Here is a 27,814-nt window from a genome sequence, read left to right as displayed (position 1 = left end):
TGAATTCTGAACATCTAAAATTGGGTGAAATTTATGTGCTGAGAAGAATTGTTTGATACAATCCACTGTCCACAACGACTGTTTCAAGGTCAGGAACAAACCTTTGATCATCGTTTTGATTTTGTCTGTTTTTCAGATATCTGTTTTGTCTTCATTTCAGTGGAGTTGGATAGATTTTCATGTGCGGTGCTCAAATTCAAGATCTTTTTCTCAGAAACAAAATACTGGTTACTCTGAATAATTCACAGACATCTCTGTGTGACGCCTTTAAATTATCTGGAGTCACCATGCACAACATTGTTTATGGATAGAATTGTATTAATGATATGAGCACCATCAGATCTGATCTGTTTAAGTCATGACAACCAAAGCATTCATTTCATTATTTACATCTCTGCATTTCCGACTGCCACATATCAAAATGTCTGCAATGAAAAAGGCTCCCTGTGAGACAGTGCTGCAGTCGTGTATCTGTGTATCAGGATCAGTTGACAGCTCACCTTTTCCATGCCGCTCTTTATCACGACGACTCCCTTGTTTCCTGTGCTCAAAATGGTGTCCATGCCCATTCCCGTGTCCGTGCCCCCTTCCCTTGCGTGTCCCCAGAAGCTGGTTTTCCCGGCCCTGGGACGGACTCTTCACACTCATTCTCACTCTGTCTCTGTCCCTGCCCGGGCCCATCTCCAGTCTCACTGGGCTCAAACTCTCCAGGCCCATCCCATCATCCTCAGGCCTGGCCAGGGGGTGCAGGGGCCTGTGGGATAGCAGCCCGGCTCCAGCTTTGGGAGCTCGGGTCCCCTGGCCCCCATGCCCGCCGCTGCGGTCCCTGCTGTGACGGTGGCCCTGTAGACCTTGCAGAGGGTGCTGCAGGGCGTTGCTGCCACCTGCTGAGGTCTGTGCCTGTCTCCTCTTGCCGTGAGGAGCTCCGGGCTCAGTGCTGTGTGACAGTGTCAGGACGGCAAAGAACGCCAGGAGGAGACTCCAGGAGAGAGCCATCGTCTGTACAGCACAGCGCCACCTGCTGGGAAGAGCAAATACATCTCAGTACTGCACACATTCTGCTTGTCAACTTAAGCACCACTGCTGATTGTTCATACCAAACAATATGGTGGGCTGCTTCTTTGGCATTTTCCCTTATGCTGATAGTACAGCTTAAGATTGACAGGAAAGGAGGGACAGAGAGAGCAAAGAGCCACAGGTCGGAATTGAATCCATGGCGCTGCAAGGCCTCAGCCTATATGGGGCGCATACTCTACCAGGTGAGCTAGAGGTCGCTCTGTTCTGCTGAATTAACTAGTGTTACCTCACTCAGTGACAGCTTACTGGCTCCAAACCCAAGTTGTGAACACGTTAGCTCATCAACATTAAATTAGTTTGGCTCGTTATTAGCTAGTACTAGCAGTCCGGACCACTCTGCAGAAGAGAGGATAGCGAGGTGTTGGGGTGCCGTACACCAACAATGGCTTTATTGCAGTCTTCACAACAAAACAACAAGCATGGCCTTCTCATGAGGTTTAACAGCAGCCCTGAGCTTATCTAGACACTTAATTCTGCTGACTGTCATCACTCTTTGCAGCCTGCCGTCTTCACCATGACACTCCGAGGGAGCTGCTTTCCTTCATATACACTAAGCACACCATAAAGTACACGACACACCCTCACTGACAACTATTTTGATAACTGATTAATTTATTCTGAAAGGCAACTATGTGGGTTTAATACTTTTCTTTGTCTTACATGAATTATAAACTGAATATTTTGTAGTTCTGGCCAATGAAAAGATATCACATTGGGTGAAAGTCATCTGCATTTTATGGATCAAATGATAAATCAATTTATCATTAGTCCAATTGCCAGAAAACATGTTGGCATTGTACGTTTCTGCAAACCACAAATATGTCACATTTGTATGTTATTATATAGTGAATAACTTGAAACTTAATGTATGTTTACATTTCAACGACGCTGTGGTTAAGAAAATGGAGGAAAATAGCCATGGTTATGGTTAGAAAAAGATCATTTTTTGGTTTTAAAGCCCTACTTTTGTTGCCTCTATGTCAGCAAGAAAAGCAGCAATGTCTTAGTAAATAAATAAATAAATAAATAAACACAAATGCTTTTGTGCCACTATCCATGGTGAAAAGCAGTGACAGGTTGCTAAACAATTGCTGGAAACCGAGCGATAACTCGCCAAAACAGAAGCGCTGTTGTTTTGTTGCTCTCGAATGGTAGTCTGTAGCTTGGTAGGTCTGTTGTCTAGCTCTCACCCCTTCCCTCAGCTCATATACACCACTTTATAAATGTTGACATGATACATATGAAACGTACACATGTAAAGTATTTGAGGTTTGCCAAAAAATACAATGCTAACATTTTCTTCTTCCCACTGGGCTGAATCAAGAAAGTAATTGGCCGATTAATTGCTATAAAAATAAAAACTGTTACAGCCCTACATGCAGTGACTTCTTGGATTACGTGAACAGTTTGAATTAAAGAATCTGACGACACAACACTGGAGACATGAATGAAAATCCCAAAGCAATAATTGTGGACTTAGTGAGGATGCTGACGTTAGCATTTAGCTCAAAGCAACTCAGCGCCTACAGCAGGTACAGCCTTTCAGAGCTGCTAGCATGGCTGCAGACTTTGTATGCACAGTATGTAAACAGTCTTTCACCAATAACTAACAGTAAACCCCAAGCTTAATTTACACATGTATTTTGAAAGACGATATTAGAATATGAGCATGATCTTTTATTCTCCTGTGCAAATATCAGGGACATAAATGACTAACTTTTTTCAAAAGACCATCCTCAGCTAACTTCAACCCTCAATGCAGAAGCCTCTTTCTGAAACCACAGAAGTCCTCAGGTTTTGTGTCCTTTCTCCTGCTGCATTCATTCATCCCATCAGCCTTCCTACAAATTCAGACTACACCGCTCTCAGCCTGTTGAGAGGGCGCATTTATCAGAACCTGTTGGGTCTGAGGAGGCGATAAAGAGATGGGCAGACACTTGTGCCTCCTTTCAGAAACCGCAGCCTTCATTGCTGTACCTTCACGCTTTGCTCAGTATGAGATACTGCACTGCGCACATCCGTCATCACTGCCTGTTCAGCGGTCTTGAGAGCCCTCCAACCGTCCCTTTCATTACAAAAGTCAACACATCTGTGAGGTGTGACTGAAGTGAAATATGAGGTTCTGTGTGTCTACATTAAAGGCCCAGCACCTTGTACAGACATAAGGAAAATGATGGTGGTTGGATTCACATCTTAACGTTCCAACCTACATTACATTCAGGACTTAGGTTAATATTTATTGCATTTATAACATGATATTTAGTACTACATGTATTTTAAACAATTATAGCATTAGGAAGCCACAAAGAGAAAGTGTGGGTGCGTATCATTTGAAATGTCAGAACACATAAGGTATGTAAATTCAATGTTACGTATAAGTCCTGCAAACTGATGTTTAATGTAGTTCACTAATACGCATTACACTCTTCACGGATTGTAGAAAAACCTAAATAACTCATGTTTGTTGGTTTTTATTACTCTAATTTGCTTGAAATAAATTTAGAATTTAATTTAAAAAAATGGGGGAAAAATTTGAAGGGAGATATAACAATAAAACAAAGGAAACACCTAAACTGATAAACAATACCATGACAATTATAGACAGTATAAAAGAAGTGGATGTGGCCAACCTGATGTCACCCAATGGTTTGTGGGCTCCCATTCTGAAGCCTCAAGTTTGGCATTTTGGTCGTCGCCATCTTGGTTTTTTGGAGCCACATGTGACGAAATCTGGACAAGAGGGTGGAGCTGTGGAGTAGTGAGGGGTGGATCTGACTGAGAACCCGAGGACTACACTGTGGTACCTACTTGTCAATCACAAGGTAGCTACGCCCTGAATCATCCCTTGCATTATCGGCTATTTTACAAATGGAACTATAATTTGCAAAATAAACATTAAAGATGACTTGATACAAGCAACTGAGACCATAAACTCATTAGGAAAAGGTTTACTGAGGTAATATATTAAGTAAGATATTGCGTCATTCTTTCATAGACTTCTATACAAACTTCTATACTGCCCCCTGTTGACCATTAGAAAGAAAGCAGGTTTGAGGACTTCCACATCGCCTTCACTTTTCAGATTTGGATATAGCACATTTGGATGACGTGACACACAGACACAATCAGTGTCGGGTAGGAACTTGTTACATATAATTGTGTTAGAAAATGAATGCAACTGTGATCAGTTCCATTTACTGAGAAAAATGTTGGTAAACATGTAATTAAATTACAGTTATTCATCAAGATGTTGATGATTACAAAGGGGTTACATCCAGATTTTTTGTTTTCGGTGAGAAGTTTACGTGTAGAATATAAAATTCACTCTGTTGCTTTGCATCTTTTCCTCATACAACAATGCCATCTTTTGACACAACCTGGGCATTTTATTACTGATGCAGTGTTAAACATGTTTTAGAAAAGTAATTTAAAAAAATAAAATAAAAAATGTAATAAGTTGGATGAAGTAATTAAAATACTTAAATTAATTATTATATTTCTAAAAGGGTAACTAGTAATCTGTGACCTATTGCATTTCAAAAGTAATCTTCCCAACACTGGACACAACACAACACTCTTCCTCTAAAACTGTAGATTTAATATTCATCCATCAAAATTAAGACGTGTTGCAGCGTTTCTCCTCTACCACACACTGTATTCACCTCACCAAACACTGACTTCACCAGTCTGAGGTAGTGTGTGGCTCCTTACATACCGTCCATCCCCATCGATACTAAACAATAGTATTGCCATTTTCTGTAAAAATCCATACGTACTGAGTAAATATTAAAGGTTTACAATGAAAGACTGTATTTGTGTTGGGATATTTTAAAAGATAATTGTTGTACATTTTGGAGTTTCTTTAATAATTCTCTTTACTCATATTTTCTGTGTATGGTTGTTTTTTCTGAAGATGATCATAAAAATGTTTTGTACACCATGGCGATCTATAAGTGACTGTATGATGGACTCTATAAGAAAATCTGAACTAATCTCAGACACCCCAATAAGAGCAGGACAGCTGAGATTATTGTGAGAGGTGAATAAAGTGTGGCGTACTGGAAAAGAGTTGTGTGACATGTTTTAATTTGAACTAAAGCTCACTGAAGCTCACGCTGATCTTCACCTCCCTGCGTGTGTGTGTGTGTGTCTAAACTCAAACTCTTTATGAGATAAGAGAACAACAGCTCTTCTCATTTTAAATCTCTGTCATGTCTTGTTCGATCACAGACCATAGTGTTGTCTCTAAACATGATCTGGTTTGTTTTGTCGTCCACTTTAACATGGAGAATCCATTGGCACAGACTCACACACACAACGCCATTATGGTGCTGTGGCAGGCGACTCCTTTGTGTTAAAAGACAAACGGCGGTGCAGAGCATCCAGAAAATCAATGAGGGAGAAGTATTGAGCTGCTGGTGATGGGGTGTGTGTTGGTGTGTGTGTGTGAGAGGTGGAGTTGGGGGGGGGGGGTTGGATAAGGCCTCTGCTCTTTCATCACACTGACACACACCAAGTTGAAATCACACACCCTCTGGGTTTACAGTGGGTTATTTAGTTGTTTCTAAAAACAGGGCAGAGGCAGCAGGTTGTGTATGTGTGTGTCTGTGTGTGTGTGTGTGTGGAGAGAGGATGCTGGTGATGTCAGGAGGGAAATGTGCAGTGCGAGTGCGGGCAGCTCCCTGAGGGATTTAGAGGCAGACTGCGTCGGCTGGCCTCTGGGAGTTCGACCAGCTGTGCAGTTTGCAAACAAGAGTGTGAAGCTGGCTGCTGAGGTGAGACCTTTATCTCCTAACAGGCCTTCAGAGTGTCAGGAGGGGGGAGGGCGACCGGCCGTGTCACGCACAGAAGTGTTTAGCCAGGATTACGCTCTGTCTGCTTGACACATGAGGCGCTGCTTCTGGACGCTGTGCGACCAAAAGGTTTATTTAATTTAAGACAAGCAAAGAAAACATCCAAACTTAGTAGGTAGAGGATTGTCTAACAAATGACATCACATCCACCTTTGATATACACGTACTGTATATTAAAGGAATAAGGATGGCTTTATTAGCAGTAACCGCTGTATGAGCGCAGTGTAGAGCAGCAGTGATTAGCCCTGCTCAAAGGGCTCATTATCCCACTGAAAGTATTTTATAAACTTCACTGTCGAGCTCATAGCAGCCAGGTTGAGACAGAAAATAGTGTGTGTGGGGGTCACACAGATGCATTTCTGGGTTGTGCATGCTTTAAACTCATGGTATGAGTGGTGAAATTGGAGCTGGAGATAAGGCAATGCTCCAGCATTTTAAAAAACCTGCTCTGTGCTCCACCTAAACATCCCTCTGCTCCCTGCTCGAGGTCTGCTCACATGCTCTGTATCTTTACAAAGCAAAGAGCTGTTTGCTGCTATATCAATGCTCTGAATGTCACATATACTGAACAGTATAGAGCTCCTTAAAGGCATCAGTATACTCCATCCCAGCTGCTTGTCAGATGGTCGAACAGCTACGGAAGCCCACTCTCCCGACATTGTTGTGAGGTCAGTAACTATCCGAAACCGATAATCACAACATTTACACCCACTTCATGCAACGATTGTCCCGGTGTTTGGAGACTAGAAAGTAAGTTGGGTTTGAACTTTTCTCCCATCTCTTTTTTTTACTCACTACACAAATATTTCTGTCACTTTTTGTGTGAATCAAGTGCGACACAAATCCTGCTTTGCGGTTCTAAGCAGGATTATGTTTGCATTTTTTTATATAATTATTAGAGAGACCTTTCATGTACTAGGATTTAAATACATTTGTGTTATTCCCTATAATTTCGTGTGAGGAACTTCTGAATATAATCATTAGGACACTGGTGGGTGGCGTTCCAGGTTTTATTCATGACTGTTGCAATATGACAAGAATTACACCACTTTCTTAAACCAACCTCCAAATGTGATTTATTTAACTTAAATTATGGGCTGGTTGTGAAGATAGAATTCGTGTGACTTATATATTCACGTCTTGTTCATTAATGTTGTCTAACTTAAAGTATCCACCACACCTCCCATCCACCTAACTCGGACTTAGCAGCCTTAACTTTCATTCTTGTCCTGCTGCATTTCCACCTAACGCTGCCGGCCACCATTGAAGTATAACAGCAACCAGCCGCGTATCATGCCGAAGTTAAAGGACAGCTCTTTCATTGGTGTGTGACGCCAAAAGGACTGCCCAAGCGCCGGATTTCGATGACTTTGGAATGAGATCAGGGTTGGAAAAACAGCATGACATGTTGTCAGTTTTTGCTGAGAAAATGTAACTTTTATTTTTGTTGTTCTCTTCTCAATGAAAAAAAAACCTTTGTAGGCCCGCTCTGTCCAGTAGAGACTATTAGAAAATATGTATGTTATCCTTATACTAAAACAAAACTGCGTCTCGCTCCTCTCTTTGACAGCCACTGTTTCAACCTGCCTTCAAGTGTGTCTGTTCAGAACAATTAAAAACACCTTTGCTTTCCAACGTGGAACAAATGTGTTAATCTCTAACCTGGCACTCACTGCTTGCAACCAAAGAATAGTCCTGCACATCTTCATTATACTTTATTAGACTTATATTTTTCTAAAAAACCTTTAAACAGAATAAAGAAATGAATAAAATGTGTTAATTATTGAGCTTTAGAGCTGATTTTTGTTACCTCTGGACTGAGCCATAGACTTATATTTTTCTAAAAAACCTTTAAACAGAATAAAGAAATGAATAAAATTTGTTAATTATTGAGCTTTAGAGCTGATTTTTGTTCTGGACTGAGCCAGGCCAGCTGTCTCCCCTGTTTCCACTCCTTGTTCTAAGCTAAGCTAACCTGCTCCAGCTTCATATTGACTGCACAGACATGAGAGCGTTGTCACTCCTCACATCTAACTCTTGCCAACAAAGCTCATGAGCCTATCTCCCAAAATCTTGAACTACTCCTAAATAAAAATTCTCCGCCTAAGAAATATAACCTTTAAGCATCAAACACTGAGATAAACTGGTGGAATAGTCCTTTAATGTAATTTTTTTCATTGAGCTCTGGAATCAAAAGGGGAAGAAAGCAGATCCATCCACTTCTTGTCTGTACCCGTTTATCTCTTTTAGGATTAACACTCAGAATGAGGTGGAGATAATAGCAGAGGCTACACAACACCGCGACAACATGACCCTTCAGAAAATTAATTTTCCGCACGTAAAAGAAAGATGTGACGCCTCCATAGAAACAGAAGCCACCATGCGTCAACCCCATCAAATCTATGGCCTGAATAGACCTGTCATGTGAAAGAGGAGGCAGGCGGTGATGGAGGGGGGACCGAGTATCTCGGCACAGCAGTGCCCTGTTTTCCTCTCGCACACTTTCATGTGCCGCTAACAGGTGGTCCTTTGAGGAGACACAGGATGGAGACGATAATGGAGCACGCTGGGTGGCATTCCGGGTTTTAAGCACAGTCTCTTGTGTGTGATAAACAACCTCGGCGAACAACACAGCCTCCTGCCAGAGTCTGTATTATACATGGCTGTGTGTTGTAGGAAGGGCACAGCAGGACGAGCATCTGCTACTGAGGAGACGGGAGGCCAAACGAGTGGCATGGAACCGACGAGTCTCATTCCCAAATGAGATAATCCAGCGTTTGAACACTGAAACAGTGACTGATACTCTATGAAAAACAGGAATCCATGGCTTTAAGGGCGTCACAGTTGTTATGGGATCAAAGAATAAGAAACATGTTAAGACCTCTGAAAACCTGTTTAATCTCCGGATGGGTTCTTCATGAGCATAAATATTTTCTATCAAAGTGGGGAAAAGTTTTTTAAATGGAGACGTTTCTATTTTTAACTGAACTCGCTGCTTTGAAGTGGGCGGGGCTCTGTTGGTAAAGCATGATGTCACATATGTCTGTGTACCAATCAGGATTTAACAACATTTAAATCACAATTTGATCACAGCTTTTACCTCAGGCTGGAGATTTGATACTCTCTTTTGCGTGCGCATGAAATGAACGCTAAAGAAACATACTCGCCACTGTCACGCCGTACATGATATGAGGGCCCACAGCATCTATGATGGTGCCACTGTCACTTCTTCTGGAGGTTATATTCTCCAGTAACACACATTGTACATCGGCAAGTATGTAAACAATTCTGTTCACAGTGAAGCCGGTTGTCTACAGGAACAAGTGGTTAAAAACATAAACCAGTGGTTCCCAACTCGTGGGTCGTGGTCCAGTAGTGGGTTGCGGGTCCATTCTGAATGGAAAAAACACACTTTAATTTTAAAGTGCAGTGAATTTCCAGCACAAGCTTTTATTCTGAAGTGCCATTTCCTGCTGTAGAGTGAGTGTATAATGGACAGCTACTTAACAACGACAGCAAACTAGCTTGACAACATGACCAAATGCAAGTATGACGCTGAATATATTAAACTGTTTGGACCTTGAACTGATGACCAAGGAGCAATCAGGACCCCGTGGCTGGACCAGTTAGAGCCACTGACATACAGTAGACCATATAAAATAAGTGATGTAGCTACTGTGATGTCAGCCATTGGTTTGGGGAGTGCTGTTTTGAAGCCTAAAGCTTAGCATTTTGTCTGTCACCACCTTGGTTTTTGGAGCCAAAAGTGACCATATTTGGACAAAAGGGTGGAGCTTTGGATGAGCAAGGGGTGCAATTGACACACAGACTGTAGTAACGCCTCACATTCAAAGCAACCCACCCTTAAATATGTCTAAATTTGAGCCTTAATAAAATGAAAACGGGTGAATTATATAAAAATTCACCACTGTACAGTTGAATGTTGAAATCAGCTACAGACACCAAAACGTTTTTTTGTACTGGGCTGTAAACACGTTTATTTCTGCTGTAAAGTTGGGTATTTTAACATGAGGGTCTATGAGGATTGACTAGATTCTGTAGCCAGCCTCAAGTGGTCGTTTAAAGAACAGCAGTTTTGGCTCTTTCATGTTGACTTCATTTTTCAGACCCAGAGGTTGCTGCTTGGTTAAAAAGCAAGCATATTTTCCCCCTTATGTTGTCAATCAAATGTCACTAACATGGTCCTGTAGAAGCAGATGTGCTAATCTTTTTAATGTCCAACTCCGAAAAAACAACATCAAAATAAGGACTATTCTCCCCTGAACTTTAACCGTAAATGTTGTTGATTCAGTCACGAATATTTACTAGATAGAAAAATTTGAAAATCAAGATTTGAAAAGCAAACAATGTTTTATACCCCTATAAAAATTAACAAAGAGCCTTTTCAGATATAAAAGTTTGACTTCAAGGAAAAGGATTTATTATAAATGTAGCAGCTGAGGACTGAACCATGTGATGCACTCTGAAGAATTACAGACTGTCAGCCAACATTAGGTGAGAGTCCTTTCCAATTCAGCCAATTCTTTAAACTCCACTTGTAAAAAAACAGAATCTGGTGAAACAGATTTGTTCAGTGTTGTGGATCGAAACGTTGCCTTGTACAGAGAAAAAGAGACACAAACTATTTGATTGGAGCCCAAAGTTTGCTGACCTCATTTATGCCCTGCAGTTTAGTGTTTTGTGTCTTGTACCTGAGTGTTGCCCGGATGTGCACACCACACACTTGGTCCAAATTCAGAGTTCATCTATGTGACGACAGAGTTAATTCCTTGATTATGAAACAAGTAAATCAAGATACATGATGATAGCTTTTAACATTGCAATTTATCCTGGATTATATGTTGTGCATTATATTATAACTCCATTTACACCTCTGTAGCAGCACCAATGAGAAAATGACTTTATAGTCAATTAAATTTCCTTACAGCCAACAGAAGAACAGTAAAATGAAGTGGTGGTAAAATGTAGTTTATCAAAATAAAAACAGCGTGTGTGTCGAGCATACACACTTCAGCGTTTACAGTGGGCCGTTGAGGTGTGTCTGGAATCAGGATATCCTGTATGAAGTGTAGAGGATGCTCGTGATGTCAGGGGAAATTTACAGCACAGAAGCAATCGAGGAAAAACCCCCAAAATAAATGAAGGTTTCTGAACGTTCTTGGACAATTTTATATCTCACTTTGACCTCGGTCAGGATCTTTGTTTGATCTTGAGGTTGTAATGTTGGGTTTATGGATGTCTGAGCTCAGCAGCATATGGAGAGAAAATATGAACCGCAATATAAAATATAATGAAATCTTAAAAATCAATTCTACATTTTTTAAGGAAGCCAGAGCACAGGAGCTAAAATTGGGTTATCAGGGCTTACATTTTGTTGGAAACACAATATATGTGTGTGCCAGAAGCTTTTATAAACACAGCGTACAGTGTGAGACGGCCACCGGGGAGACATGACTCAGTGCAGAGTGTGCTAAGTATGAAGTGATAGGTAATCTTCAAGAAATTGCAAGGGGGGCACTATTGGAGAGCTGGATGATTAAGATCTGATGAGATCAGAGACCTCTCTGCAGTCTGTGATCAATCGGTCTGTCCCTTAAGCGTGGCGGCGGCTCTGTGATACACTAGTTATAGAAATATACTTAACAGTGAGTGGACCCAGAACTGTGGAAGGTGAGAGAGAGGAAGAGCAGCGAGGCGACCCCGGTATTAAACTGCTGTATGTGTGCATCTTTAAGCTTCACCTGCTGTGACACCAAACCTCCAGGAGCCATCTGCTCCTGTTGTTTTATCTCTCATAGCAACCAGCGGGGCCATAAGGATCCAGCAAACAAAGACGCCAGACACAGGCTGTTGAAGCAGAGCTGTCATGTCAGGCAGAGGCCACCTTCAAGACTCTTTTCTTTCCTGGCCACATACTGAGATTAGAGGATTAAAGGAAGAGTAGAGGGGTAGATGAGAAGGTATGAAGCCAGGCAACCAAACTGCAAGAAAAAAATGGTGGAATTAGCAAACCACAGAACATAATTTTGTAGTAAATACAATGGAACATTAAGCTTTTCAACAACCTTGTGGTGAAGGTGTGGTTAGGTTTAGGTATCTAAAATCATTTGGTCATGGTAAGGTAAAGATCATGTTTTGGCTTATATCACCCACTTTTGGTGGCACAAAAGCCGCTGGAAAAGCAGGGATCGGTCTGTGAAAAACACCCAGGTTCAGTGGCTCAAACGTTGCTGGGAAACACAGTGATGTGCTGCTAAAGACACCCAGGTTTGGTGGCTTGAACGCCACTGGGTAACTAGCAATATACCGCTAAAGACACCCAGGTTCGGTAAAAAATAACACCTACGTTCTGTGCCACAAATGCTGCTGGGAAACACCACGATGTGCTGCTAAAGACACCCACGTTTGGTAAAAAAAAACAAAAAAAAAAAACCACCCAGGTTTGGTGGCTCAAACGTTACTGCCCTTAAGAACCCTCATGTTCAGTACAAAGACATGAAGGTTTGGTGCCATAGACGCTGCTAGGAAACAGTGTTATATGCTGCTGAAAACACCAGCTTCCGTTGCTAAAATACCACCAGGAAGCCCAACAATGTGCCGCTAAAGACAGCCATGTTTGCTATAAAAAATACCCAGGTTTGATGCCACAAATGCAATGGGAAACACCATGTGCCGTCAAAAACACCCAGGTTCAATGGCTCAAACGCCGCTGGGAATACTTGCAATGAACCACTAACTACACCCACGTTCAGTAACAAAATACTAAAGTTTGGTGCCAGAAACACTGCTGGGAAACACCATGATGTGCCACTTAAAACACCCAGATTTGTTAATTGCCTCAATGTGCTTCTGAAGACAGCCACGTTTGTTAAAAAATACCCAGGTCTGGTGCCAAAAATTCTGCAGGAAACACCACGATGTGCCACCAACAACACCCAGGTTTGGTCGGTCAAACACTACTGGCAAACACCGTGATGTGCCGCAAAAAAAACCACACAGGTTCAGTCGCTCAAATGCCACTGGAAAACTCACAATGTGCCATTAGAGACACCCATGTTCAGTAAAAAAAAAAATACCCACGTTTGATGCCACAAAGGCCATGGGAAACGCCACGCTGTGCTGCCAAAAACACCCAGGTTCGGTGGCTTTAATGCCCCTGGGAAATGTGCAATTAAAAACACTCAGGTTTGGTAGCTCAAATGCCACTGGGAAACTCACAATGTGCCATCAGACTCCCACGTTTAGTTAACAAACACCAAGGTTCAGTGCCACAGATGCTGCTGGGAAATGCTGCGATGTGCTACTAAAAACACCCAGAATCAGTGGCTCGAGCACAGCTGGGAAACGCCATGATGTGCCAGTAAAGACCCTTACGTTCTGTAAAAAAAAAAATACCCATATTTGGTGCCACAAATGCAGTGGGAAATATCGCGATGTGCCGCTAAAGACAAGATAGTGGAAACAACCCAAAGATCTGCACTTAGGTGACACACAATCCACCATCCCCTCCACCTCCCAAACGTCATCTCATATACTAAATCACTTTAAAAACATTGATATGATACGTATGAAACATGCAGATGTAATGTATTCGTGGTTTAGCTTAGCTTAGCATAAGCTTAGCATAAAGAAACAGCTGGAAACAGCTAGCTCAGTGATGTCCAAAGGTACCAGAATCTACCTACCAGCATTTGTAAAGCTCAGTTAACATGTTAGGCCTCATTTGTTTAATCTGTTTAAAGTCCAAAAGGTAGAAAGGAAAATTCTGGTTATGTGCCGCATTATTTCTCCAGGAAGTTCCCGCTCCCAATTAAGAAATAGTCCAGCACACAGGTCACTTTGAGAGAGAGAAACAATATCCTTTGAGCTTCATGGTTCACTGAGCAGCCGCTTAAGTATCTGCTCTAAACAGACACGACAGATGATAAGAAGAAAAATGCAGGATTTAATATAATAGACACAGAGAGAAAATAAATGTGTTATCTGTTGTGACACAAATACAATTTATTCATACTGAGCCATTGTTCCCTGTCTTTAAGTAATAATGCTGAATATTTGATGCATAAACACTCACTTTTTCATCTCTCATCTCGGGTAAAATAGGTCTAGTTTGCGTCACCAAATTATCATAAATATCAGCTCAATAACAAGCACCCAAATTACAGCTCCCGTTAATGCCTCTGCATAATAAACACCTCTGCCAAGCTGCAGTTAACACCATAAAACTTCATTTCCTCAAGGGCCAATACAACTGACTTCAGCAATATAAAAGTGCTTTGTCTCCCAAAATCCTCCGCAAACAATATCAGTGGATTCACACATCGACTGGGAGGTTTTTCTTTGCAGATTTTTAGGTGTGTATTGGATGGCAAAGGCCCCTGGAAGCAACACAGGGTGATAAAAAAACAAGAGCCATAAGGAGGGTCCATCTGTCAGCAAGCGAGCCGGAGCAAAGAGAGCATGGAGACACCAAATGATTCAGTGGTAATTTGGTCGCAGGTACAACAGATGTGGGGTGAGACCAGAACATTGTCACTGATGCATGGTAACATCAGCGACATCCTGCGACGTGGCCCCTTATCTCCTGTTTGAGTGCACTGAGGCCTGCACGCACACACACACTCGCACACAGAGACAATCAATGCATGAACACAACACACACACTCACAGCGGGGAAACCTCCTCCAGACACCCACATGGAGGCATGTTCCAAAAATGCTGTGAGACACAAACAGCACCAGAAGCACAGCAAGAGGCGTCCCACAGAGAGGAGAGAGAATGAGAGAGACAAAAGGGGAGGAGGAGGAGGAGGAGGAGGAGGAGGAAGGGGGGAGAAAGTGAGAGGAAAGGAGAAAATAAGATATTATGCTCAGAGAGAGGAGAGGAGAGGGAGAACAAAACAGAGAGGGAAAGGAGAGGCGGTAAAAAATGAAAGCGGCAGAGAGAGAGACAGAGGGAGGATTTACCCTGTCTTAATTAGAACAAAGTGTCGGTGGCATCTTTCATAAGGACACAACAAAGCTTTGGCTTCGCAAACCAACAACAAAACTTGTTCTTTGCTAACCCGTGAAATCTGGACACCTGGGTCTGTGTCTGGACGCTCCGCATGGGAACAGTTTGACCGGTCAGCGGGGGGAAACACTCCTGTTTAGAGATGATCAAGTGAAGCATGTAAACGCATTATATGAACCCAAAGTTTCTCTCTCTCCTCCTCCCCCCCTCATTTTGGTGGAAGCGAGCGGCGTTGACTGCCTGCCAATGTTGAAAGAGTCTTGATCAAACAGATGCAGCCACGCTTGGCAGTGATGTTCAAGGCCAGTTTCACACCACGGTGGAGGAGACTGGGTGGATGTTTAGCAATGTAGCCTTTTGGCTGAAACTCAGGATGAAAGAAACAGAAGAGATTTGCTTTTGTAGCTGGCTGAAAGCACAGAATGAAGACAAACTGGGATTCTTTAAAGGCTGTTGGAGTCCTTGTTTAACACTCTTACACTGGGTGTTCTAAATCTTTTAGGTGAATGATGAAAATGCAGATGATTTCAGACAATTTTTGGAGACAACACTAAATTATTTTTCACTCAAACATCAAATGATGTTTGGGTCATCTTTTCCCAGTGATGGCAGCGTCGGCAGCCGGAATCAGGTCAGTTTATTCGGCCAGTTGGGTGACCAGAAGCAGCCCGACTTATTTCTTTTGGTGTGCTGATTTTGGGCCGATGCTTGGCCAGGTCATTTTTGATAACAGCCTAGTGATGGCAATAATGGCAGCCACAACTGGACCGGTATATTTGGCCCGAATCTGGTGCGTCATTTATTCCGAGTTTCGAGTTGGGAAACCGAACATGACTCGACTTATTTTTTCATTGTGATGTCCATGATGTCCTTGAGTTATCTTAAACCAGTGATAGCAGTGTCAGCAGCCGGAATCAGGTCATTTAATTCAGCCCGATTCTGGGGCGTCATTCATCCCGAGTCTCAGCCGACTTGGGAAACCAGATGTAGCCTGACTTATTCCTTTCAGTGTGTGGAGTTTGGGCCAATGCTGGCCCATGTCATTCTTGATAACGGCCCAGTGATGGCAGTGTCAGCAGCCAGAATCGAACCAGTTTATTTGGCCTGATTCTGACGTGTCATTTATCCCAAGTCTCAGCCAAGTCGAGCAAATTCTTGCGACCCACCCTATTTCTTCTGGTGTGCCGAGTTTGGGCTGATGCTGGGCCAGGTCATTCTTGATAACAACCAAATGATGGCAGTGACGACAGCTTGTGCCAGTTCATTTGGCCAAATTCTGGGGTGTCATTCATCCTGAGTCTCAGCCGAGTTGGGTAACTGGACGTGGCCCGACTTTTTTTTTTTTTTTTTTTTGGTGTGCTGACTTTGGGCACTGCTGGGCCAGGTCATTTTTGATAATGGCCCAGTGATGGTAGTTTCAGCAGCAAAAATTGTGCCAGTTAATTTGGCATGATTCTAGGGCATCACTCATCCCAAGTCTCAGTCGAGTCGAGCAAATTCTTGCGGCCCAACTCATTTCTTCCGGTTTGCAGAGCTTGGGCCAACGCTTAGCCAGATCATTTTTGATAATGACCCAGTGATGGCAGTGCCAGCAGCCAGCATCGGACCAGTTTATTTGGCACGATTCTGGAGCATCATTCATCCCGAGTGTCAGCCAAGTCAGGCAACCAAATGCAGGCCAACTTATTTCTTCCAGCATCCAGTTTGGTCATTTTGGCTACCTGGGTTCATTTTCATATAATTCACTTATTAATGAATTTGAGTTTTGTTTTGGCCCGAGGTCGACTCACTGTGATCGTGTCTAATGTTTCCCCTGCTGACTGACCTGCTATTAATTAAAATCAACTTGTTAATGTGAGTCCACAAATGTTGCTCCACTGCAGCCCTGTTTCACTTTTAATTGCATGGTGTCACACTGAGGCTCCTAACTTTAATCCCCACCCCATTCCCTCTCTTCCTTTATCTCTCTTTCATACACACACACATACGCACGCACACGCGCACTCTTACACACACACACACACACACACACACACACACTGTCTTTGGTGTGCACTGAGCAACAATGAGCTGTCAAGAAGAGATAATGGCTGCAATCATTTCTGCTTCTCCTCACCATTCATCCAATAAATTCCGCGGTGATGTTGATGTGATTTTAAAGCCTGACAGAAGCAGGAAACACCGCCATCACAAAAGTTAAATTGTTTATCAGGTTAACTCTGTTTTTTTTCCGCTATCAGACACAATCTAATTTGCTGTTTGCCATCAGTCATTCTTGCTCTCAATCGTCTCTGTTGATCGAATCTATCTCTACAAGTCAAACTGCCTTGTTATCAGTGAAACTAGGAACAAAACCATTTGTATTAATTAAGTTATTAACTTTTGTGACATTATTGAGATGCGAGACTGATGCGTTTTTACGCGCAGATGGAGATCAGTGTGGAAGCCTACAGTATTTATTGCACGGGGCAGTTGTAATAAACCTCTAATATTAATGAGGATTCAAGTCAATTGTATCTGCAGGAGTGAAAACTACAGATAATCTATGAATGAGTAACATAAAATAAGGGGTTATAAATCACATAAATGACCATAAAGTCAGTGCAAACTCATTTGAGCATCACAGAAACACCACAAAGCCCCGTGGGGACATTTAAGGACCGACACTAGTGGCTTTACGTTACGCAAAAACGCTAATAACCAACCCCAGCACTTCCTCTGGGAATAACACAATTCGTGCAAAAAGATAATTCCTTACCCGCGTTTGTTTGTTTGTTGTTTTCCCTTGTTGTTGTTTATGGTTTGCAGAGCAGCAGCTCGGTCATATGGCTGCAGGCTGACAGCGGACAGGACCGACACACAGCAGCAGCAGCAGCAGCAGCACCTCTGTAGTCCGCTCTCCGTGCACCACCCCGGGATGTGCCGAGCATCCGGACTGTCTCCTGCTTCTTATGAGGAGGAGAGTCACCACCTGCTCCGGCTGCGCGCTCCCGAGTGCGCGTCCGTGTCAGGCTGTCTCTCGGCGAAGGCTTGTCCCAGCAAGTGTCATATTAATATACTGTCTGTAGTATCAGGACTTTATGTAAATGTTCTGGGTGGAGAGAGAAAGATAACAGAGGCTGAGAGACATCCGAGTTTTTTATTTATTTTATTTTTAAATAAGTGATCCATCATGGATTGTTCACAGCCTGTCAAACCTGTCATATCAGAGATTAACAGTATCTGAAGGTCCAAAATGTCCTCGACTGAAACCAAGAGGAACTTCACAGATTCAATTTCATCCTACAATAATTTTCCCCATAATATGAGAGTCAAAGTGCACATGAGTGGTTTTGGTCTGGGGCTCTTTTCATGGTCTGGGCTGCATGATTTAGTTCTTAAAGGTCCAGTGTGAAGGATTTAGCGGCATCTAGTGGTGAAGTCACAGAACTGAAACTTTGTGTGCCAGGCATGTAGGAGAACAGTGGCCTATGTGGTAACACAAAAACGCTAAGAGTGCATTTCTCAACCACTGTTTGGTTTGTCTGTTCTGACTAACCTCCATTTATATTCTTAAAGTTGCCAATTTCTAAATGTGTTTGACCACTAGCCTACTGAAAACCTGAAATTTAAAAATTATAAGCTGGCTAAAGGGGCGGCACGGTGGTGTGGTGGTTAGCACTGTCGCCTCACAGCAAGAGGGTGGGAGCCCTTCTGTGCGGAGTTTGCATGTTCTCCCCGTGTCAGTGTGGGTTCTCTCCGGGCACTCCGGCTTCCTCCCACAGTCCAAAGACATGCAGATTGGGGACTAGGTTAATTGATAACTCTAAATTGTCCGTAGGTGTGAATGTGAGCGTCTGTTTCTATGTGTCAGCCCTGCGATAGTCTGGCGAACTGTCCAGGGTGTACCCTGCCTCTCGCCTGATGTCAGCTGGGATAGGCTCCAGCCCCCCCGCGACCCTCAAGAGGATGAAGTGGTTAGATGAAGATAAATTGGCTAAAACTATCAGATTATTTAGACATTACGCCCCAACCTGGTCTCACTCTGAAGTTGTCCAAATTCAACACTTGGGCTGCGACTTGTGGAATCAGACACTGACGAAAAAAGCTGTCCTTTAAAGTCAACATGATACATGAGCAGTCTCCATTATAGTTTAATGGTGGCTTGGCGGTGTCAGGGGGAACACAGCGGGCCAACAACTGAAATTAAGGCAGCAAAAGTCTGAGTGGGGTGACTTTCACCCGGGAGAGCGGTGTTCATGTCCCGTAAGATTATAAAGCCAAACACTGTTTTTTCCTAAACCCAACCATGTGTGTTTGTTGAAGGGAAAAAAAACACGTCAATTTCTTGTACTAACGTAGTGCATTTATTTTGAAAGAGACTGTATGTAAATGGTAAATTTCCTGTTAAAATGGAAGTTTATTTTGAAATAAGACGATGCATGTAACAGGCAGAACTTGACACTTCGTCCCAGAACGTCAACAGCCAACGCACCCAGGGTACCTTGCATGTCATATCTGCACGTGGAAAGTCCATGACCAAAGACCAAAGATTCGCAACAACAAGACAAAACTGTTTTAGAATGTTGCAGAGAAAAGTTGCAGCGGTGTGAACTGGCCGGGCTGACCTCGACTCAAGCCGACTGATGGTGTCAGCTGCAGCTCAGTTGGTCAAGTTGCTGGCAACTGGTTTTAGAACATTCAGCTCGTCAGCTGTTTCAACAAAAAATCAGCCTGTAGTGAAGTCCACCGGTCAAGTCAAAATGACCGCAGACAGCATGCTGGCGTGCCGCGGCAGGTGCTCTGTCCCTGCCGAGCCCTTGGTTTCCATCCTCACAGTGTGCTGGTGTCAGACAGTGGGTCACTGCTGCTGATAAGTGTATGTGCTTATGCCCCTCCCACACACACATTCTCAATGACTGATTGATTGGTGCTGGTTATTTATGTTACTGTGGAGTATTTATCATGAATACAGTCCATCTGATGCTTGTTTTGTTTCTGTTTTTCATCATTTCCTCACTACTACAAATGCAGCTGTAGCCAGTATCTCACTATCACTATCCTAATTCATATTTTAAGAAGCTACAAATTATATTCAGCCACAAAATAAGCCTGAAAAGCTGCAAATCAGAACAGAAGTACAGAGTGTTGTTGCATAGAGATGATACACCATCTCATCTAGTTGCACTGGTTTTTAGAACGCTGCAGAACAGTGCGTTGCAAGTAGTCGCCTGTTTCAACTCGTCTGAACTGTTTGATGGGTCTGAACTGGGCTTTACAGTTTTACTCCATGTGTTTAGCAGATCCCAAATGTTTTTGTTTCCATACATTTTATCTAAATATTGTACAACTGAACTTTTTTTTTTTTTTAAACATCATTTATATTATAAATAATATTGTCTACAACTTTTATGATGACATTCAGGAACATACATTCTTCATGTAATGAATGTTTTCGTTAAAGTTAAACTTATAACAAAAATCAAAATTTAAAAATAGCCTCAAGGTTTGTCCATTCTGGGCTACTGTAGAAATAACATGGCGGACTTCATGAAAGAGGACCTGCACAGTATGTAGATATAAATGTCTAATTCCAAGAAACAAAAACACAATGATTCTTATTTTCAGGTGATTATAAACTATTGAAAACACAATTCTTAGATTCAAATTATGCCAATAGATCCCCTGAAATCTTACACTCTAAACCTTTAAAAGAGTTCACTGATTCTGCATCACGCTCTAAAAGGTTCAGATTTCAAGATAGTTAGTTACTGTTTGAAAACACACTCGCCAGCAAAACTGAAAGTAAAAATCAGCCTCAGATTCACTTGTGTTTGGTGTTTTGCCTCGCTGTATTTGAGGGTTTTTTCGGCACTGGGTCTCTTGGACGCGTGGTGTGAGATCATTATCTTTTTATAAAGCCTGAGCTCACCTGAGCCCTGTGAGGGTACACATCCATAAACGTCTCCAGTACAGAAAATGAAAAGGAAATAAGAAAATGCAGGCAGAGGGCAGAGTCTCTGAAGAAAAATACACTGCCAAACACTTCTAGTCTGTCATAAGTGATGATCAAGAGGGATTACCTGTACCTGTGTGTAAGTGTATGCATTGTTTTTTAGAAAAATCTTTAACATTGTCAGACAGTAAAAAGAATCAAAACTGACGCAGCAGAACAAGAGCTATTATTATTTTTTCTTTTATTCCATGCATTCTTCTTCCAGGGCAGCACGTGGTGCAGTTTCTGGCTGAACCCCAGGGTGTGGAGTTCCCCAGGTACTCCAGCTTCCTCCCACAGTCCAAAGACATGCAGGTTAATCGGTGACTCTAAACTGCCCGTAGGTGTGAATGTGAGTGTGAATGGTTGTCTGTCTCTATGTGTCAGCCCTGTGATAGTCTGGTGACCTGTCCAGGGTGTACCCTGCCTCTCACCCGATGTCAGCTGGGATAGGCTCCAGCCTACAGAAAATGAATGTTACAGAAAATGAATAAATGAATGCATACTTCTTCCATGTCAAAACCTGACACCTAAATTACCCACAATGCAACTCGACCGCTGTCAGTGCAGTGACGTCCACAAAGAAGTGTTTGGTTTGGTTTTTTGTACCAGTTTCATGTGAAAGATCTTCCCCTGGCAGAATCTGTACAGAACATCCTGCACAAAACTCTGCAGCTCTCTCATTCTAGCTAGACTACATTGTATATATTTGTTGGCATGGTATAATAGGCTACTTTTATTTTTACAGTTGTAACATTTATATTCTATATTTACGTTTTTGACTGTTGCAGTATTTTGTCTCATTTGCTCCTAATATGTTTATTGTTTATTTGTTAAGAGCACCAAACACCAGAGCATATTCCTTGTTAGTGAAAACCAACTTGATAATAAACCTTGCTTCTGATTCTGATCCAGTCCAACCAGGGCCTCTGTGAGGATTTTTAGAGACACTGAGGTCATAAATTTCCATCCCATTTACCCAGCCAAACCAGAAAGGTTACTGAATAACTGGTATTTGGCTTGTTTTATTTATTCACTTCGCTGTTCAGATGTAATCTCTGTGGGTTTTGTTTCCCAACATGAAAGTCTAAATGGTGTTTCAAAGCCGCCTCCACACTACCTGGAATAAAATTCAAATTGCTTAAATTCAGAATATAAGTAAGAATCTCAGTGTCCTCAGTTTGAAGTTACAACCCTGAATCCAGCACCTTTGGGATGAAGTGGGACGCCAGACCTTGTCACCTGACATCAGTGTTCCATGTCACTGATGCTGTTGTTGCTGAGAGGGAGCAGATTTCTGCAAGCAGGTCCCAAAATTCGAAGGTTATAGCAGCAGGTTAATGCCCATTAGTTTTAAAAAGAGAAATCCGTAATGCTTGTGTGTCCACATACAGTAGTTTTGGCCATGCAGCTGAAAGGGTTTTCTTTTTCCAAACTCTACAAACATCAATCTTCAGTTGTTCAAGAGAAAAATAAATGTGACCAACTGTTTATTCCTCAATATAAATGAATTAAGATAAATAACACTCAGTGATGAGTTCAGTTTGCTGGATGTCCTCTGTAGCTTTATTTCTCATGACCCGCTCTTTCATGATCTTACAAAGTCACAGCGCCAGCAGTTCTAAGTCTACACCACAAGCCTGCTGTGTGTCGGCAGGCTTAATGTTTTTATATGTGGAGAATAATTGTGTATAAATCACTCGAGGGAATTAGTTGACATTTAGAATCTTAGTCTCTTATTTTGTTTTGTGTGTCCACCCCTGAAAAAAGAATGTGCTTGTTAGCATTATTGAACCCAATGAAACAAGCTTTATACTCATTTGGTTTGACTGCAAACAATGCTGACAAGCCACTTAGTGAAGTGTGAGTGCAACACAGAGGGACTGAGCCTGCTGAAGGAAGATAACACACCAACATTTAAAATGCCTTTAGAAATGTGCACTGAGTGCTCAGACGTCTTATATTGTAGTTCAGTTGTATAAAACATGCACACTGTGGGTTTGTTTTAACTGGTTACATACTCGTGCATGTGTCATCATTGATCGATGCATCTATTCTTATGTTTACAGGCTGAAGAACTAAAGAGGCTAGTTTGCACGCTGATCCGACTGAATATTCCTGGTATTTAAAGACACATTAAAACACTTCTCTTTTTGCTTTCATTTCATGGTGAGATTTCCACATATTGCTTCATGCTCGCAGTCTGCGTTGGGCAAATTTGAGGAAGATATCAACAGCTCTGTGGAGTACGAGATGGCATTTGAATGGGCCCCCTGTAGCTCCTGTGTGCCTCCTGTGAGACTGAAAGAGCCTCTTTTTTTTTTTGGTAGAGATCATGATATGATGGGAGTCAAACGTATTCTCACAGGTTTTGGATTTGGCAGCACCGCCAGGTATGAAGAGTAGCTGCAGGTGTTCTCCACTGGAGATGCAGAGGGGTGGAGTTTGTTGCAACAGATCAGTGAGTCCCAAGCAGGAGTTACGTGGAAATGTTGTGGAGTTGCTGAGGAAATAACTCAGAAAAACTTTAAATATCCACATATTTAAAGGGACAGTTCACAGCAAATTTATTATTTTTCCTCTTACCTGTAGTGCTGTTTATTAACCTAGATTGATTTGATGTGAGTTGCTGAGTGTTGGAGATATCAGCTGTAGAGATGTCTGCCTTCTCTCCAACATAATGGGACTAGATGGCTCTCGGCTGGTGGTGCTCAAAGCACCGGAGGATACGTTTGAAAAACTCAACAGCAATGTCTCTTTCCAGAAATTATGACCCGGTTACTCAAGATACGGTAGAGGTAAATGCCAGTAAGTCTAGCTCAGGCTAGAAAGCTTGCAAATAATTTTTCTTTTTTTTTTACCTTGGGGTCTGCAGTTGCCTGTGAGTGTGACCTGTATTTTCTCAAGGCTCTGTCTGAAAGATGGAGAGTCACTCATAGAGCAACATTTCATCCACCACATATCCAGCCACAAGCTTCATCACTTCTTTGTAGCTGCAGCTGTCCATGAGTAAAATCCAGATTTGGTTGTTAGTGTAGGGCTACAGACAACATCTGTGGTCAAGGAGGGCTCACCTTTGGTGGGGTGTATTTCCTGGAACTTCACGTTGTTGTGCTGTCGGTTGTAGTACGTTTTTTGCAGTGGAAAGAGTTTTAATACGAAGACTTGCAGAAACAGTGTTCTTGTCATCTATCCCCCTGATAAAATCAAAGTAATGGGAATATTTCCAGCTGCTAATATAAGCGTTTCAATGTTCAAAACTAGCTTGCTGCTTTGTGACGTGCCTGCGTGGCGTTTACATTGTAAAGAACTGTTTGGTTTGGGGGCTAACTGTAATATTACTACTGAAATTTTATTAGTAATTAGTTACACTACTTGTCAATGGAAAAAGTAATTATAATACTGTAACATGTTACTGCCCAACACTGGTAACCATGCAGACTGAAGTGTTCATCAACTGCTCAACTAGCACCACTATGCTAGCTAACATCACAGCTCAGTCGAGGAGGACACCATTAGTGTTTACATCTCTCACTGCAGCCCAGTCGCCACAAGAAAATGTTGTCATTGTACATTTCTTCAAACACAAAAAGTGACGCAATATGGTGGATGGTGTGTCTACTAGACGAGACACAAGCCAAACTGCAGACCACTGTTTGAGACTGACAAAAGCAGTTGTGATTTAGCGAGTCACTGCTGAGTTTCCAGCAGTGATAGCGGCATTAAAAGCAGTTGTTGTTTTTTGTTTTTTTTTGAGAGTTGCTGCTTTTCCCGCTGGGGTTGTGCCCTCAAAAACCAGGAACTGCAAGCCCAAACATGATCGTATCCTAACCATAACCAAACGGTTTTTGTGCCTTGACATAATCCCATGTTAACCACTGCAATGTTGAAACGTAAAGTTCAATGTATCTGCTGCAAAATAATGTGCAAATGTAATGTATTCATGGTTTGTAGACACGTGCTGCATGCTGTTACAAGTACAAGCCTCTCATCCACGAGTAGATGCACACTTCCTTCTGCTCAGTGATAACATTGGCTGGTGTTGTTCTGTAAAAAGAAAATAGTTCCCATATGAAACTGCTCACAACAAGGTCTGTGGATTATCTCAAGTAACCAGATCATGAACCACTGGAAAGAGACATTGCTGTTGAGTTTTTCAAATGTATTTTTCTGCGCTTGAAAATAGTTCCATTATATTGGAGAGAAGGCAGACGTCTCTACGGCCGATATCTCCAACACTCTGCAACTCACACCAAAACAATTTAGACTGATAAATAAGCACTACAGGTAAGAGTAGAAACGTGTTTTGGATTTGGGAGTAAGGTATCCCTTTAAGTTTTGGAGGAAAATACACACCTGAACATCACCTGCTTCGATTGGAAGTGCATTAAAAGTACTGAAAGCCATCAGAGAAGCAGAAATAGTAGATAAAAGTGAAGGATAAATAGCTGGAACATGCAGCAACTTGATCAAACCTACTGAAAAAAAAAGAGACCAACAACTCCGGGATGGCTGTTTCCTGTATAACTGTAACCCAATCCATTTTAAACATTAAATAATATCAGGTATGTCAAACAAAAGAGACCACTGGGAACCAATGCAGTATATATTACTGTAGGAGCCAGAGGAATGTGTCTTATTGAAGACTCTTTAACTCTGATCCCTGACATTGTTTGAACGTCCCAGTACAGTAAGCTCCATCCTTTTAACACATTAAGTCGACTAAATCACTTACAAATAACATTTGGAAGGAGATAGGCACTATAGATTACCCAGGAGCTTCAAGAGGAACTTACTGTATTCACATGTAGTGATACACAAAGAACTGCATTGTATGTTTCGGGTCTCATAACCAATCAAATTGATGTTATTGTTACTCAGAATCCACAGAAGCCTCAGTTACAGTGTGTTCAATTCAAAGCTCAAGAAAGAAAAACGTCCTTTGTAATAACTGTTTACTGTAACTACAGTAATTAGTGTTATGCAAACAGTTACGGTCAATGCTGCTCTGTTTTCTCAGGGCCTGTTGGTATCAGAGATTTGCCTGTAAATAGAAAGTTACACAGTGAAAAGTCATGTGATAAATGGTCTGTCCCACTGCAGCTGCAGAGACAGGTTTGGTGAAACTGTATCTTTGTGCCTGGTGACGCGCTCCGTGCTTCAAAGGGAAGTGTGTGTGCAGTGTCAGTGTGGATCTGAACAAAATATTCAAGTTCATATGCAGCATCTCAGAGTTCGCAAGGTTGCGGCTCTTTTGTATTTGATACATTTCAAGAACTTTTCGAGAACTGATCTTCATGTCAACATTACTTTAGGACTTAATGTGTGTTTAATGTGTGTTTTGAATCAACTAAACTTTACAGCACTTGACAGAAACCAGGATAAGGAGAAAAAAACATGGTTTGGCTTTAGAATCTTATAGGACGCAAACACCGCTCTCTTGGGTGAAAGTCAGTGTTTGTTGGACCCATCCACCACCCCTTCCGCCTGCCCCAGTTGGACTTTCGCTGCCTTGACTTTCATCCTTGTCCCGCCATGTTTCCACCTGACACCGCTGGGTGCCGTTAAACTATAACAGCAACTGGCCACATATCATAATGACGTTTAAGGACGCCTTTTTTCAAGTTTCTCTAGCCACAAGTCACTGCCCAAGCACCGGATTTTGAAGACTTCAGAGTGATACCGGGTATTCCATAGTCACAGTCTACTGATAAAACTCTCCACAGTATGAAAAACCAGCCACAACTCAGCCCTGAGCAGAGTGACTGTCCTCTATTGACCAATCAGACTGCAGTGTTCACAGCTCCACCTTTTAGTACCAGATCTGTGTGCTAGGTACCCCAACAGAGGGGGGACCAAAAATGGGGACAGTACGGAACGGTTCCATTGGTACCATCCACAACTTTTCACAGTGGAAACAGAAAAAAAGCGTACTGAACTGAAATGTACCGCATTGTACTGCTTGGTGGAAACGGGGCTTTACAGACCTTGGTGCAAGCACTTGGGTCCTGACCGCACACCTAACAGCACACCTGCTTGTGTAATATTACTTCATTGATAATGAGTCAAAAACAAATCAATAAATAAATCACAATTTATGTATTTCAAGTGGGAGAAAACAGTTTTCATGGGATTTAAAGTAAGTTACCAGCAGAGACTCCACACTTGATATAGAAACGTTTTGTGAATTAAAAGTAATACTTCACCCACAAAATGAACATTTGTAAATTAATTAGTCACTTCCTGTTACAAATTAATTCAATTTAATTAAATAGAACTTTATTTATCCCAAATTAACGTTCACAAACCAGTAACAAGCAGAACAACCAGTGGTCTGATTCGGTCACAGTCACACACTGGGCCTAGTTTTTAAAACAATGGAGTGTTAAGTGTCTGTCAAAATATTCAAAATATACAAGATATAAAGTGTTTAAGGAGCAAAAAGCAAAAACCAGTGCCTATTAGAGTAACAACAGAAGTAAGAAAAGTATAAGAGTTACTAAAAATGAACTTAAATGGTGACAAAAATGCAGATTGGGCCTGAATGTGTCCAGATAAAGACAAGTGCTTTGTCTGGGAACGCTGCGAGTTACAGTGAAGCTGATGTGTGTACTTTTAAGCCATGTTTAAAGTGTGTTTTAGGTGTGTTTTGAACCAACTGAACTTTGTAGTACTTCACAGAAACCTCCATTCATATGAATGGAGGTGGACAATATCTGAAAAACTCTTAACTATATTTTAGTGACTACAAATTCATAAACACATCTGTCTGACACATTTCCAGATGTTCTGAGGTTGATTTACCTTTGCACTAATGCCAGGTTCACACTACACGATATCAGCTAGATCAGAGCCCAACGCAGCATCATACAGAGTC

At 42.0% G+C, this 27,814-nt stretch overlaps 1 protein-coding gene across 2 annotated transcripts in view; it reads right to left on the bottom strand.

The window, feature by feature from the left end:
- draxina (dorsal inhibitory axon guidance protein a) overlaps positions 1 to 17,962 on the bottom strand; it is a 38,114-nt gene extending 20,152 nt beyond the window's left edge. Inside the window, exons 1-2 of one of the 2 annotated variants that reach the window (XM_049592641.1) lie at positions 17,722 to 17,962; positions 501 to 1,021 (exon numbers count right to left, since the gene is read on the bottom strand). In XM_049592641.1, the coding sequence (XP_049448598.1) occupies positions 501 to 996 (496 nt within the window). In that variant the 5' untranslated portion in view covers positions 997 to 1,021; positions 17,722 to 17,962. The remainder of the gene's footprint in view (positions 1 to 500; positions 1,022 to 17,721) is intronic. The other variant, XM_049592556.1, reaches the window with a different exon arrangement.
- Positions 17,963 to 27,814: the final 9,852 nt, after the last annotated feature.

This window comes from Epinephelus fuscoguttatus, linkage group LG1 (genome assembly GCF_011397635.1).
Source record: "Epinephelus fuscoguttatus linkage group LG1, E.fuscoguttatus.final_Chr_v1".
In the NCBI taxonomy this organism is placed as follows: domain Eukaryota; kingdom Metazoa; phylum Chordata; class Actinopteri; order Perciformes; family Serranidae; genus Epinephelus; species Epinephelus fuscoguttatus.
This window is presented reverse-complemented; position numbering and strand designations above follow the sequence as displayed.